The sequence below is a fragment of the Syngnathus leptorhynchus genome, chromosome 2, assembly GCF_054491065.1.
Source record: "Syngnathus leptorhynchus isolate UIUO chromosome 2, UIUO_Slep, whole genome shotgun sequence".
Lineage (NCBI taxonomy): Eukaryota > Metazoa > Chordata > Actinopteri > Syngnathiformes > Syngnathidae > Syngnathus > Syngnathus leptorhynchus.
The window spans coordinates 17,325,683-17,340,879 of NC_141196.1; the positions used below are offsets into that span (position 1 = coordinate 17,325,683).

General features: G+C 39.4%; 2 protein-coding genes across 5 annotated transcripts; both read left to right on the forward strand.

The window, feature by feature from the left end:
• The first annotated feature begins 150 nt into the window (after nucleotides 1-150).
• Nucleotides 151-7,488, forward strand: asb5a (ankyrin repeat and SOCS box containing 5a). Its single transcript, XM_085906091.1, has 7 exons — nucleotides 151-376; nucleotides 2,838-2,917; nucleotides 4,525-4,632; nucleotides 4,700-4,850; nucleotides 5,588-5,722; nucleotides 6,833-7,024; nucleotides 7,091-7,488. Exons 1-7 carry the CDS (start codon nucleotides 151-153, stop codon nucleotides 7,216-7,218), a joined length of 1,020 nt encoding a protein of 339 aa, XP_085762217.1. The 3' UTR covers nucleotides 7,219-7,488.
• A 123-nt stretch (nucleotides 7,489-7,611) lies between these two features.
• Nucleotides 7,612-11,067, forward strand: spata4 (spermatogenesis associated 4). Of its 4 annotated transcripts, none has more exons than XM_085906090.1 (6): nucleotides 7,612-7,854; nucleotides 8,407-8,566; nucleotides 8,849-8,967; nucleotides 9,906-10,129; nucleotides 10,212-10,292; nucleotides 10,674-11,067. In XM_085906090.1, exons 1-6 carry the CDS (start codon nucleotides 7,778-7,780, stop codon nucleotides 10,766-10,768), a joined length of 756 nt encoding a protein of 251 aa, XP_085762216.1. In that variant the 5' UTR covers nucleotides 7,612-7,777; the 3' UTR covers nucleotides 10,769-11,067. The 4 variants fall into 4 exon arrangements, with proteins under 4 accessions (XP_085762216.1, XP_085762215.1, XP_085762213.1 ...); XM_085906089.1 differs by having other exon boundaries at nucleotides 7,619-7,854; nucleotides 8,407-8,536; XM_085906087.1 differs by lacking the exon at nucleotides 7,612-7,854 and having other exon boundaries at nucleotides 7,865-8,566.
• Nucleotides 11,068-15,197: the final 4,130 nt, after the last annotated feature.

Sequence of the window (15,197 nt, forward strand, 5' to 3'; positions counted from 1 at the left end):
CAGGGTATTATTATCAATCCCCCGCCTTCTCTCCCTCCCATCAATAACAGTGTTGTAGTCGCACTCAGTCTCTACAACAGCTGCAGGGAATTTTTTCCACCACCCCACCTCTCAGTGTGTCCTGCCCTCACCGTCACAGAAGCCGAAGAAATGTCCGAGGCAGCGCAGCAGCTGGCGGGCAGCACCGCCACGGGTGACAACAAGCCCTTCGCAGCCCAGTTGTCCAACGTCTACCTCAGCATCTTGGCACTGTTCTGCTTCAAGCTCTTCGTCAAGATATCCCTCAACCTGCTCACCTACTTCTACATCATCCGCGGGAACCGCAAGGAGGCGGCCCGGATATCCGCCGAGTTTTACGACTACACCCAGCAAGGCGGTGAGTGAATGAAGCTTTAAATTCGAGAACCTCTGCGCACAGTGGCGGCATGTCTTGATGACACGGCCATCAAGTTGCAAACCAGACAAATTCTATTTAATTTGACATTACAGACATTTCATTAATTTCGCATTAGAGTGATCCCAAACTGCGTTGTAATCATCTTAAAGCCGACTGCACATTCATTACTGTGGCAAGGCGGTACAAGGTTGGCAGCTCCTTTTCGCTCATGTATTAATAGAACACAGTCAGCACCCACCCACCCAACGCACACACATGCACGCGCGCACGGCACAAACACACATGCACATACACATGCACATACACATGCACACACACACACACACACACACACACACACACACACACACACACACACACACACACACACACACACACACACACACACACACTGGCCTAGTTTCCATTCCTAGCATTGGCAGTGAAACCCCCTTACCACTCAATAGCAACAGACAACATTCTTAGAGCAATAGGATCACATATTCGATAAAGAAGAAAAGTTACTATATGCAGTGGAGCCTCGGTTTTCGAACACAATTGGTTCCAGAACTATGTTCGAGAAATGAATCGTTTGAATTCCGAATTATGTTTTCCCATTACAAATAATAGAAAAAAAAATTAGCCGTTCCAAGCAAAACAAAAAACAAAACAAAAAAACGTCATTTTTTTTTCATTTAAGCATTTTTTGTCCGATCGCGCAACTGCAGCGCACCGCCGAACGCGCAACCGTAGCGCGCCGCTGAGCGCACAACTCCACCGCGCTGGTCGCATCATTGTGATAGAGCGGTCGCTAAAATTTAGAAAATATTTCTAAAGTCCTGAAGTTCTTTCCGAATTTAAGTGGACCTCAGTGTGCAGGGAGCTTAATTTGGTCCGATCGCGCAACCGCAGCGAGCCGGGCGCTCACTGTCGCATTGCTTTAGGAGCGTCTTTGTGTTTTCGGTGCTTGCGTGGGTTTTCTCTGGGTACTATGGTTTCCAAAACATGCACGGTAGGCCAATTGAACACTCCAAATTGTCCGTGGGTGTGAGCGCGAAGGGTTGTTTATCCATGTGTGCCCTGCGATTTGCTGGCAACCAGTTGAAGGTGTCCCCCGCCTACCTCCCAAACTTAGCTAGGATAGGCTCCAGTTTCATCCTCATGAGGAAAAGCGGTTCAGTTAATGGATGGATGAATGTGGTATAGTCTCCAAAAGATGTATATATTCAGGGAGAAAATGCACATTTTCATAAGGAAAGTAACATTTTTGATGAAAACATATTTTCACATAAAATACATTTTTAAGTCAAATTATTTTATATAGCCCTTAATCACAAACACATCTCAAAGGGCTTTAACTTTTAAGTCATTTTAAAACATTATGTTTTAATTAAAAGGGGCTTTATTTTCAAGAAGTGTTGTACATATTTATTGAAATTAAACTTTTTTATTTTAAAGGTTTAAATGTTCATTTGTATTTTATACTGTCCAAAGAAATACAGCAAAATATGGTCTATTCACAAATTGTCTTTTCTCAAAAGAAAAGAAACAAGCTGCCTGGTTTCAGGACCCCCCCCCAAAAAAAAAATAGTATTATTAATGACATCTTATGTTTTTTATTTTTAAAAAATGGTTTATATTTTATGTTAATTGGGGTTATACCATATTTTCAATTGAAAAATAATTAATTTTGAATTTGGAAATCATATTTTTTAACCCTCTCAGGCTCAAATTAACCTTTAGTCACAGGAAAAATATGATATAAATCTTGGTTGACTAGAGCAAGGCCTGGATAAGGTTAATCATCATCCTGGACCTCAGTGTCACTGACTGCATGTATGTTATGAATTCCAATATCAAGGTTGTTTGGATTAGGTCTTGCTATTGCTTCGAGTGGCTCATCATCATCAGGGCTGAAGTCAGACTCATGTGCTTCAGAAATGTCCTTAATATCTGAATCACCAACTCAACATCCATCCATCCATCCATCCATCCATCCATCCATCCATCCATCCATCCATCCATCCATCCATCCATCCATCCATCCATCCATCCATCCAACTGAAGAACTGTATGAATAATTTTACCTTTCAAAAGGTTTTGTGTCACTCTGGTAACACATCAGGTGTACCTAGTAGAATGTCTGCTGCGTGTATTCAGGCATGTTGACATTTGTATCACTTATGTTTGATTATTTTCCGACATCAACGAAGCGTAATTGCATATTGAGTGTTCCAGCTGAGTGTATTAAGCACCTAAATTGTGTACAAATGCTTACATTCACCTTAGCAATTAACCTTGTTATCTTATTTTAGCACTATTACCTGTGCGATGTAGCGTAACGTGATTAGCCTGTACACTAAACACCTTGTGTGTTGTAAAGGACCCTCAGCATGTTCATGGCTGACTAATGAATCATTGAATGAACTGCCCACCGCTCTAATGAACAAACCGCCCACAGGATCCTGGACGGACCGCTCACCACTTCACGACGCCGCCAGTCAGGGTCGCCTCCTCGCTCTCAGGACCCTCATTACGCAGGTGAGGAGGAATTGGGGTGTCATGTTTATCTGTATATATTTATAGGCAGGACTACCTAAAAAGTACGGAAACGCATGAAGCATTCAATTATATTAGGCATTTGGGATTGGCTGAGGATGAGCACTTTCAGTTAAGCAACTGAAAACTAGAGTGGGATAACTCCATTGGTGTGTTTTATTTTAAGAAATCACATCTTAGTTCCAGTTTTGTAATTAGTGGCAATATTTTTTCACACTGTGCCAACTTCCATTTCCAACACGGCCACACCGATAACCAGGCATCACTTCCTACAAAAAAATCTTCCCAGAAAAAAGAGATTTAGAGATTGCCACAAGACTCAAAGTAAGTCTTGCTCCATCTTGAGTGCCAGTGTTTCAGCACGTCAGTGTAAAAGAATATTATGAATCATCTTTCAAGAAATAGTGATACAGTTAATGGGTGTTTGAACTTAGACCACTCTTGCATTTGCAGTCAACATTTTTGTTTAATCCCAGTTGTTTCTTTTCTTTCAGGCAGCCCACATGATACTGACCAGGATCCAACCAATGAAATGGAAGATGATGACAGTACTTCTGTTGTGGCTAAAATCTAAATGTCCAAAATGATTAGATTTGGCAAAAGGCTGAAATCTGAGGAAAACCACAACTTCTAAAATAATAAACAAGCATACAAACGAAAAGCATCCAGAAGAAATGTGAGAAATGATGATATTACGAGACATTCCGTTTTGGGTCAGAAACAGAATTAATTGCCATCTAAATCATTTAGCTAAAACTAAAAGTTAAATCACTACACTGCAAAATGACAAAAATGGAGTTACCCCACTATAGGTGTCAGTGGCGAGATTGAAGTTGTAGGTCAAGAAGCCAGAAAATAGGGTAGTTGTTGGGAAATTAACTGTTCTTTTATAGAAATGTTAGATTTGATAAACTGTATTTTTTTAAAGGCATGTGTTGAATGAAAAAATCCTTTGTAAATACAAAGGATGTTTTTCATTTAACATATGAATATGTATAGTTTTGTTTTTCTAGAAAAATATATTCAGGAGGATTGTAAATTCTCAAGGAAAATTATGTTGAAGAAAAAAGTTATAACGTAATTACATGTGACAAAAAGTAGATATAAATACATTTATATTTTCATATTTATATGCATATTTTCTTCTTTGGTTGTAAAATACATTTTCTCATAAATTTATGTTCTCTAAAAAATCAAATCAATACTATTTTACAAAAGGGATTTCAAAAAATAAAACTTTTTCATTTTTAAATTAACCCAAACGTCTAATGATGATTTTTTAAAACATTTAAACCTTTTTAAAATGTAAAAGAAAGCTATTTTCTATTTTTTCTTTTTAAATATTCTATTTGAGGGAAGCCCGAGTAAATCAGTTTGTGGGTACATTATGCTAATGTCATCATAATCTCAGGATACAGTAAAGTGGATTGATAGGAAATGCAGAATAGAACATCTCAACTTTATTTTCTTTTAATCACTTCAGCACTTCAATAATACCTGGTGGCATTTTTGTGCGCACTGCCAATTAACATGAGTTTGTGCTTTAAAGGTTGGGAAACAACAAATTAAATGTTTGTGTACGTGTTCAGGGTCACAACGTTAACAGCGTGACCATCGACCATGTTACCCCTCTCCATGAAGCCTGCCTTGGAGACCACGCACCCTGCGCCAGAGCCCTCGTCGACGCCGGTGCCGACGTCGGTGACTTTTTCAAAAAAAGTGATGTCAACCACTTTCCCGGCAGTAATATAAGGGTGTTTGCAGGTCAACGCCTTGACGGTCGATGGTGCCACATCGCTGTTGAACGCCTGCGCGGTGGGCAGTGCGGCGTGCACTGAAGTCCTGCTGGAAAACGGCGCCAGAGCTCAGAGCCTCGCCCACCAGCCATCACCCATCCACGAAGCCACTAGCAGAGGTCAGTTCATTTTGCTCAGTATTTTTAGTACAGTAATCCCTTGTCACTCCGCGCCTCACCTTTTGCGACTTCACTAATTCATGGATTTTTGTAATAAATTAATGGGAAAAATAATTAGCTAGACTAACCGACAGAGAGTGACAGGATAACAACGTTTAAATAAATTTTATTTTATTTACTGTAAAGGTACAATACATGCACAGAACAGTGTGGAAATGGTTATTAAGGGAATGGGAAAGGTTTATGTCGTGTAAAAGTATTGGGGAGGGTTTATAAAGTCTTAATGTAGTGTATAAATAAATAAATAAATTTCTATTTCGTGAATTTTCGCGTGGGTGGTTCTGGAACGTATCTTCCGCAATTAACGAGGGATCACTCTATAGTTACTCAGTTTCCAAAAACAATGTGTTTATTTCAAGAAAAGGTTGTCTATTTTCCAAACCATAATGTTATAGTTCAAGAAAAAAAGTTCATTTTTGAAAAGTTGGATATTTGAGAAAAAAAAAAACACCAGGATATTTTTGATAAAAAATCAGGTAATTTTGACTTGAGAAATCTAGCTAAGATTTTTTTGTAAATATATTTTCTAGAGTCCTATATTTTGTAATATATATAAACAAGTATATTTACAAGGGGGAAAAGAAAACAAATGTACATAGTATTTCCAAGAAAAAAACCATTAAAAAAGTATATATTTCTGAGGAAAAAATTGAATTTCCCACCCGTCCTTCGTCAAGGTCATTGTGCTTGCGTAGAAGTTCTGCTGACGTGGGGTGCGGATGTAGACATGGACACTCCTCATTTGGGCACGCCGCTCTACACCGCTTGCGTCTGCCAGGAGCTGGAATGTGCCAGGAAGCTTCTCAGGGAAGGTATGTTAAGTCCTGGGGAGACCTTTAGGATTTCCCAACATTCTAAATTGCAACACAGTTTTTGTTTTCATGACAGAAATGCATCAATGCTTTTCTGTCCATAATTTCATCATTGCTGTTCTTGCCTCAAAGGTCCCGAATTTCTCTTTCTGTTTGTTTGTTTTTTACAAACAAAACAAACTCTTAAAATTTGATTTCACTCCTTCTCAGCATGCATGAATAGATCAAAGCCTGACAATTATTGCTTTTTCATCAATGTGACCTTGTCTAAAAACCCTTCCTTTTTTTTTGGTATTTTTTAACGTATCATTGTTTCTAGAACAATGTCATGACATCATTCCTTTTAAATCTTTGAATTTGCGTTTTTTGTCTTGTTAAAATAGTTCACAGTGCATCCAATCAGTGTTTTGGGGCTGTTAATGCGTAGAATTTACCATCCATCTCTGGTAAATGTGAACATTGGAGGTTTTTAAATATCATCCATGGGTAATATTTACCAGTGCAATTGTCTTGAGGCTGACACAAAAATGGCGTCCGAGACATGATTAGAGGCGGACATTTTTTAAATCTAGTGAGTGCCTCTCTCAACATGACCTGCAGTTTGCGATTCACAAATTCACCTACTATTTGAGTTGAACTCACTTATTGGGGAAATTTGGGCTGTTTCCGTACCAACCTAAAATACCAAAAGATGGTGCCAGAGTTTTGGCTAATGGGAATGTCGTAATTGGTGTCAAGGAACTACTGTGGAATGAACCTTGCTGTGAAAAGCAAAAATCTGCATGTAATTGATTCCACCCTCCCACTAAAAGGTTAATATATATCCCACAAGATGATGGTGAAGCTCTTATTTTGGTTAAGGATTGACTAAATGAAGCTCCTCCTCTCTTTTAGGCATCAAAGATCTTTGTGCATGATGAAGGTGCTAAGTTTAGCTTGGTTTGTCAGCAGAGGTTTCTTTTGGTGTATTTCTTTGAAATCAAGTAATCTGTCAACCAATTATTTTGGGGGTCATGTAAAAAAATCTTGAAATGATATTTAGCCTTAGTATTTATAAGCACATTCACTGGTGTTTGACCGTACGTGATGTACTTTGTGTTTCCCTTTCAGGCGCTAATGTTCAAAAAGGCAAATCGCTAGAGTCGCCTTTGCACGCAGCGGCAGAGAAAGACTGCACTGCAATTGTAAAGTTGCTGCTTGACTTTGGCGCCGACATCAATGCCCGGGACGGTGAGTGTCGCCGACCAGTGGATGTGGCCCCGCCCAGCAGCTTCACGGAAGGCCTCCTGCTCCTCTACGAAGGTAAAGTTGTACTTGTCTGCTTTATGAATTAAACTCCTTTCATAATGATTGTTTCCCATTTTGTAGCCATGCCTCGAATGCTGACTCAGTTGTGCCGCCAGTGCATTAGGACGTGCATCGGCCGGGACAGACTGCATCTCCTCTGTCATCTGCCCCTGCCGGGTCGAATCAGGAACTTCCTACAATACCAGTGACAATGACAAAAAGGACCTTTTAATAGGTTGTATGCAAATAATTGAGTGTCTGAAGTGCCTACCCAAGTAAATATTTTGCGAGCTGCCTGTTTTGCAAAAAAATAATAACTGGGAGTGACCCAGTACCAGATGCAACCTCCATTACATTATGATGACTGGTGATGAATAGCCTTTGTAAAAATTTCACAAACTTTGAAAAATGTTATAGTACGTTATTACGTTTATTTTTTCTTTGTAGACTGTTGAAAACTCAATAAAACACTTTCTTTTATTGACGGATAATTTGCCTAATTCAAAGGGAGCGGTGTGATGGTTGCACGCTTGACCACTATGAGGAAGCAAAGCTCCCATCGGGAAAACGCAAGAAAGAAGCAGAGTTGCCATAGTTACACAACGCTACACACCGAAGTCATGCAACGTCACACTGGGTAGTTTTAGCCAAAACCGCCCCTGTGTTACAAAGCGAGGACGCAGACGACGAGAAGAAAACACAGAGAACTCGATTCGATTCGTGCGGTGTTTGGCCAGAAGCCAGTCCACGAAACATTTTGAGAAAACAATGACGGGGCTGCCTAGGGACGTCACGAGATGGCTGCAGAGCCTCGAACTGACTATCCAGCCAATGAACGTACGCAGGTAAATTTGTCGCCCAAGGGTTGTATAATTGTGTTCTGATATTAGATGTGCATTGATTAATTGACAAGTAATCGATAAGGAACTTGATTGAATTTTGATATGATTTTTTTTTTATAAGCATCTAGTCACCTCCTTTGATTTGAATTTGTCCTTAAAAATTCAACCCCTCTTGCAATAGTAATTGTCAGATTTCTTTGGTCTTCAGTGAAAGCTGATTTTTACTTTGGATAACAATGATCAACATTTTTGCCAATTTTTTGACACGTTGCGGATCAAATAAAAAATACTGCTCTGACAATCTAAAATAACGTTCTATTTGCAAATAAAGGGACGGATATTAAAATCTATTTAACTGATAAAATAATTGACAGATTAATTACCTATTAATATAATTATTAGTTGTAGGCCTAAGATGAAACAGTGTTTTTTCCCCCTTTGTCTTAACCTCCACAGAAGTAATATTAATACATATATTCAATTTAAAAGACAACTGATCAAATCAATTAATTACCCCTTTGTTGTCATGTTATGTATGGTCTTTTATCTTCCCAGAGACTTTTGCTGTGGCTACCATGTAGGAGAGATATTTTGCCGTTATTATCCCAGGGATTTTGAAATTTGTTGCTTCACCAAGGGAACATCATTCTCTATCAAGCAGGACAACTGGAATAAGATACGCCGAGTAAGAACAGAAGAAGAAAAAAACAACAACGTAAAAACAGATTCGGGCAATGTAGCAATTAATTTTATAACGTCTTTACTTCTGCTTTCAGTTGACTGTGTTCCCTTTATGAAGGGAGACAATGCCATATATATATATATATATATATATATATGGCATTGTGCAAATAATGCAGCACACACACACACATATATATATATATATATATATACTTGTATATATACAAGTATATATATATATGTGTGTGTGTGTGTGATGATGTCATCACTCCAAATTTTAATGTATCAATTAGAGCATGTTGTTTGTACACAGACACTGCAGAAGTTGCGTCTGCACCTGACTGAGAAGCTGATCTACGGGACCATCCACTGTAAACCGGGAGCAGCTGAGTTGCTGCTGCAGCAGGTGTACTCTATCCTGACCAAGCACAGGTGACCCTTAAATGTAGACAGGCAATAGCATAACCATCCTAAAGTGGCACAAAGAAAAAAGGGTGTCCCAGATGCCAGTCCTGTGCGTGGCCAGTGTTTTGTGGTTGCCAACAGCCACACACACGTCTCGAAAATTATAGTCTAGTAACTAGACTGCAATTACCATAAAATGCTATAAAACTAAACAAATGGTAAATGCATTTCATAGCATTTTTATAGTTTTTCTTCATAATCAAACTACTTACTCCCGCATACGCTTAGATTATTATCATTATGGGGGAAAAATGCCAAACAAAAATCATGCACTGCAACTATAATAAAACCATAAAATTATGAATGCACGATTTTACAAATTTTTTAAATATTGGTATAAAGTCCAAATGTTTTTTTAATTTAAATTTATTCAAATGTAATTGCAAGTATGTCCGAACATATTTGCCAGACAGTTAGTTACTCAACATTGGCAGCTGCACGCTTCCGTAAAAAAAAAAAAAAATCAGGTACGAGAAAGGGGTTTTGATGGCAAAATAAGAATTTAAGACATACGTGCCACACTGACTCACTCCATAGCTCGAGTTGAATGACTGCGTCATCTTTTGTCAGAATCATGCCACCTTCTTCTATCTACTGTTGCACATTGTTAAACTACCCTGCCTCTTGCCTAAAGTCACTATAGATAATAGTTGGATGATCCACCACCATTGAACAAAATTCAGAATACTAATCTGCATCAAACAAAATTCATTGCAGCTATGCTTATCTTTTGGCTTCAATGTGAATGTTTCTGCATGACAGTGTTCCCTAAAGGCAGCTCACAAAATATTTACATGGTAAATTTCATCCTTGAGGTACTCCAAACATATTTTTATACATAGAAGCCATTAAAAAGTCGTATTTCCATCACATGTCCACCTAATTTATCAAAATCATCCTTTCAGGCCTCAAACAGCTCAACGCTCAGAGTTGGATTTCTCTGACCAGAAGTACCAGCAGCTACTCCCTCCCGTGGCTCGGTCTACCGCCACCACGGCTGTGAAGAGCAACCTGAGAAAGACTGAGATCTTGGCCCTGCCTGACACCCTCGTCAATGAGCGGAGGGCCGAAGCCATCATCAGCAAGCACCGGCAAGACAAGATTGCGGACAGAGCGATGACTGATCGTGGTGAGGCCACTGGGAAGCCATTTTGTGTTGAGTGAAGGCTTTCAGGACAAAAAATGTTCTTAATGATTTTCTTTATCAACAGGATGTTCAAACTTGGTCAAGTCAAAACTCATACAAACAACAGTGGAAAATCTAAATGGAGATGAAAATTACTCTGTCAGCGGTGAGCCTGCTTATGTGCACTTCTGTAACTATAATTTAAAAAGAAAAACACTAAAACAAACACAACGGAATTCTAATCATAATACATAGCTAAAAGTAAAAATTTATCTAGAGCTACCTGTAATTTTGACCTCTTATTGAGATTATTGTCAATTGGACCAACAATACGTATACTGCATTGAATTCATAAGATGGCATGTACACCAGTTGTAAATCTAAATTATTTTTAACAACAATTGAAACCTTTATGCATAGTTTTGAGCTACAAGCATTGTCTGAAAGTTTAGTTCTCATTTTTTATTCATGAGGGCAACAAAATATAAAAAAAATTTTAAGCATTACTATCTTGAAGTCTGGCTCGAACCACTCTTGTGTTTTCTAGAGCTGTGCCTCCAATCACCACTTAGTGGAGCTGTCGTCTCGTACAAGACCATCAAAGTGAACCAGCCTGCCAGAAGACTTCCACAAAGCTGTTAAAGCAAACAATGTGCATGCATCCCCCACCTCACCCCTCACAATTCAAACCAGTTCCCAATGTCTCAGTAACGTAAAGTGTCAGTAGCTTGCTCTTCTCAAATTTCTTCCAAGGATTTATAATTACGGGACATTGACAAAATTAACCTGCTCTACGAGAAATCTTACAAAGACAAAATGGATTGTATTTTCCCTGGTTAAGGCAGCAGCACTTGATCGCCATAAATGATACCTGTCAATTAGAGAAGATCCAAGTCTGTGGTGCATATAGTTTTTGCAAATAAATGTTCCCCTCACCCTGATTTTACAGTGTGTGTGTGTGTGTGTGTGTGTGTGTGTGTGTGTGTGTGTGTGTGTGTGTGTGTGTGTGTGTGTGTGTGTGTGTGTGTGTGTGTGTATGTGTGTGTGTAGGGGGATGCATTTTGCCTGAATTTGCAAGTGTCAGTCTGATAAAATATTTTAGATTCAAGTTGTTTATTGCCACTTTCAGTTTAATTGTCAATCGTAACAAAACAAAGAGTTAAGACCTTGTGTGTTTACTTATTTTTATTGTAACAGTCAGGCTAAGTCACAGACAATATATTGCGTAATGGCCAGCAACATTTTTTTTTTTTTTTTTACACTTGATGAGTGTGACTGACACAACTATTTGTATGCAAGACATTTAAAGAGTCACTTTGTTCTCCCTCTTTCTTGAAGCACCATTACACCTACACTGGTACATATAGATGAATCATGCGATGCAGACATGATGTCATAATGTTTAGATTACAGTCACCACAAGATGGCAACATTGATAGGATGGTCAAATCTATCACTACAGCCTGTAACTAAAACACCCACTTGGCTATCTTTAGTTTGTTGTTCACTGCACTTATAGGCTGCATTTACGCTCACACATGAATGTGTTGAATAGTCCTTAATCAACTTCCTAACAAGTGAAAATGGAATACAAACACAAGAAAAACTCTTAAGCAGGCATAAGAAAGATGAAGTTGGGTTTTTATTTTGGAGTTCGGACTTACCATGCCGCCCAACCGCTCTGCACCTTGGTTCACTCAAGAAGTCAGACTTATGAAAAGCTCTGGCCGTGTCCTGGAGCGGGCTTTTCAAGTCTCCAACTTGACGGTGGATAGGTTGGCCTACTGAGAAAACCAAAGGGCCTATGCCAAAGCTCTTTCCATAGCCAGATCAGACAACTACTCCACACTCATTAACAATAACCCAGGTAACTCTAAGCAGCTTTTCTCCACAGTAAACCATCTCCTTAGGACCCAGATCACCCCACATTCCACCCCCACAGACACAAACTGCAATAGGTTTATGGATTTTTTCAACTCCAAAATTGACAATAGCCGTTCATCTCTTGCATATCCTCATAGCCCCCATCTGATAGTCCAATATTGACCATACCTTCTTTCATATTTCCCATCCACAACGCATCATGAGGTCAAGAAGATAATACAAATTCAAAACCATCCCCCTCTTCTCCTGATCCACTGCCCTCTACCTTACGTAAACCCATAAGTCACCTCACAACAAAAAAATCAATCTCTTCCTTCAATCTGCCCATGTTCTGTCTCCTCTGAAAACAGCCATCATCAAACCACTTACTCTAGATCATATCCCACTATCCATTCATTCATTCATTTTCTGAACCGCTTAGTCCCCACGGGGGTCCCGGGCGTGCTGGAGCCTATCCCAGCTGTCATCGGGCAGTAGGCGGGGGACACCCTGAACTGGTTGCCAACCAATCGCAGGGCACACAGAGACGAACAACCATTCGCACTCGCACTCACACCTAGGGACAATTTGGAGTGCTCAATCGGCCTATCAAGCATGTTTTTGGGATGTGGGAGGAAACCGGAGTGCCCGGAGAAAACCCACGCGGACACGGGGAGAACATGCAAACTCCACACAGGGAGGGCCGGAGGTGGAATCGAACCCGCACCCTCCTAACTGTGAGGCGGACGTGCTACCCACTGCTCCACCGAGCCGCCTCCCACTATCCAATTACAGACAATTTTACAACTTCCAATTCAGCTCCAAAATCTTTAAAAAAGTAGTCTCATCCCAGTTCCATTACCACCTCAAATGTAATGGTCTCTACGAAGAATTCCAATCGAGTTTCCACCCCTCCCACAGCACAGAAACAGACCTAACCAGAGTGACCAACAACCTTCTTATGGCCTCTGACGCCGATTCCTTCCTCGCTCCTCATTCTTCTTGATCTCACTGCTGCGTTCAACACCATTGACCACAACATCCTCTTAGACCGCCTCCAACACCACATTGGTCTCTCCCACACTGCCAATAGCTGGTTTCACTCTTACCTCACTGACCAGACCGAGTATGTGGTCCTGGGGGATGCTAAATCTCACCCCCACACTGTCACGTGTGGGGTCCCCCAGGGCTCCGTACTTGGTCCCAACCTCTTCATCATCTACATGCTTCTTCGGTGTGTAGTCAGATGGCATGGAATCCACTTCCATTGCTGAACTGATAACACACAGCTGTACCTAAAGGTCATCCTCATTTCCATTGCCCCGTGTAAACCCTTCGATCTTTTATTGTCCTTGTTTGGTAAAAGACGATAAAAGACACAAGTACCCACGCCAATATTTAAAATATATATATATAAAATAATGTGGGTTGAAAAGTTGACGCCTATATTTATATCAGTGCATCTGCCCGAGCTCAGGCTAGGTTGCCATGGCAACGATGCAGCAAAACCCACACAAGAGACTGTAATTAGCTTACCGTGAGCCTCTTTTAAGCCTATATGCTGCACCCATCGTGTAATATTCACTCAAGCATGTCGATGTGCTAACGAGCGCTAGCTGTGTGTATGCCAGTAAATGGAACAGTGGGAAGAGGCTTGAAATGCCCTGAGAAAGTGTTTCGCCATCTGCTCAGTTTTCCTCGCTGCACTGAGAGAAGAAGGGAGGATGCTTGTTAGATTGTAGGTGGGGGTCTATGAAAGAGTGAGGATCCCTCCTCCCACTTCCATGACACAAATCTTCCACTTTTATTACCAAAGCCGTGTTATCCATGGGAAGCATGTATGGATGACATTTTTTCTTATAACAATTTACGATTCTCCGTCTTTGAATTGAACTACTGAAATAAATGAACTTTTATACCATATGATAATTTTAGTGTACTAATGTATTATTATTATTATTGTTACCCATTTTATGTTTTGCAAACAAACTGAAGAAATAGTCAAGCACATTATTTCTTCATCAAATGTGTTATTTCTTAGCATCAAAATGAATGGCTGGTACGCTTAATAAGAAACTTGAGAATTCTTTCTGGCTAAAATTGCAGTCCATAAAGGTAAATTGAGTTTGAAGTCCTCATTTCAGTTTAAGGAAAAAAAGGTAAAACATCAAGAGCACCCAAGAAATTAAATAATCTGCATTAAAACGTAATACGATGTCTCTGACAATTGTGGTCAAATGAGGAAAAAAGCATGACATCCAGGTGCATGCACAGGGCAGGGCATCCCCCTGGGTGGGAAGGGGCATCCACGTTAAATAATATTTTATCACTGCAGAAGTAAATTGAGAAAATGTAGCTGTGTATGGTCAAAGTTAGTAAAACTGGACAACAAGAATGAGAACACATTCCACCTGAACATTACATAAATAAAACCTAAAACAAGAAAAATGCAACAAAGGTCAGTCAGTACTGAAGCATAACTATAATAAATATAAAACGCAGAAGCAAAACAAGAAAATGTCCATGATATTTGTATGAATTAAACAGATAACACAAAAATCCATCTGTCTGTCACGAAGCAAAGCGGGAAAAACTCATAACTGTCCATCATCCCTAAAATAAATGGAAAAATGAGATTGTCTGTCTCAAAATAAAATGAGAAAAGGTTGTAGCTCTCAATATCCTATCTATTATTGGTAAATTATAGCATGGATGTGTTTTAACTGTTCATCATCACAGAATAAAATTGAAAACATGAGAATGTGATTGTCTCTTACACAAGTAAAACCAGAAAATTCCATTGTCCTTTAAAACTGAAACAGAATAGCAACTCTCAATGAAAAAACAAGTGTGGTTATCATAGATGTAAAACTAAAAAATGAAAAGAAAAAAAGATAAAATATCTATCATAGAAGTAAAACAAAAAATGAGAAATAGTAATTCTTCAGCATTACATATAAAAATGTGTCCAAATGAGTAGATGCATGTGGATTTGGCCCAATACGTATATGTAAAGGGCAAGTGTCAGTGTTCCTAACATCCTGCTCAGAAACAAACAAAAATCTTTGTCAACTGTGACACAAATTTAAAGTGAGTTCACTCTAGCTGTGTCTTTAGAGAAATCCATCAGACTAAATATTTTATTCATCTTGCGGTGTGTTACATTGGCTATTTAAATATTGATCCAGAATTACTTCTGCACATTAAT

Bases quoted from the DNA above. Each gene is read 5' to 3' on its own strand.
- asb5a (XM_085906091.1), top strand. From the start codon at position 151: ATGTCCGAGGCAGCGCAGCAGCTGGCGGGCAGCACCGCCACGGGTGAC. The intron at 377-2,837 runs GTGAGTGAATGA...AACCGCCCACAG, and splicing joins CGACTACACCCAGCAAGGCG to GATCCTGGACGGACCGCTCA. The intron at 7,025-7,090 runs GTAAAGTTGTAC...CCCATTTTGTAG, and splicing joins CCTCCTGCTCCTCTACGAAG to CCATGCCTCGAATGCTGACT.
- spata4 (XM_085906087.1), top strand. From the start codon at position 8,267: ATGAAACAGTGTTTTTTCCCCCTTTGTCTTAACCTCCACAGAAGTAAT. The intron at 8,567-8,848 runs GTAAAAACAGAT...GTTTGTACACAG, and splicing joins AAGAAGAAAAAAACAACAAC to ACACTGCAGAAGTTGCGTCT. The intron at 10,130-10,211 runs GTGAGGCCACTG...CTTTATCAACAG, and splicing joins CAGAGCGATGACTGATCGTG to GATGTTCAAACTTGGTCAAG.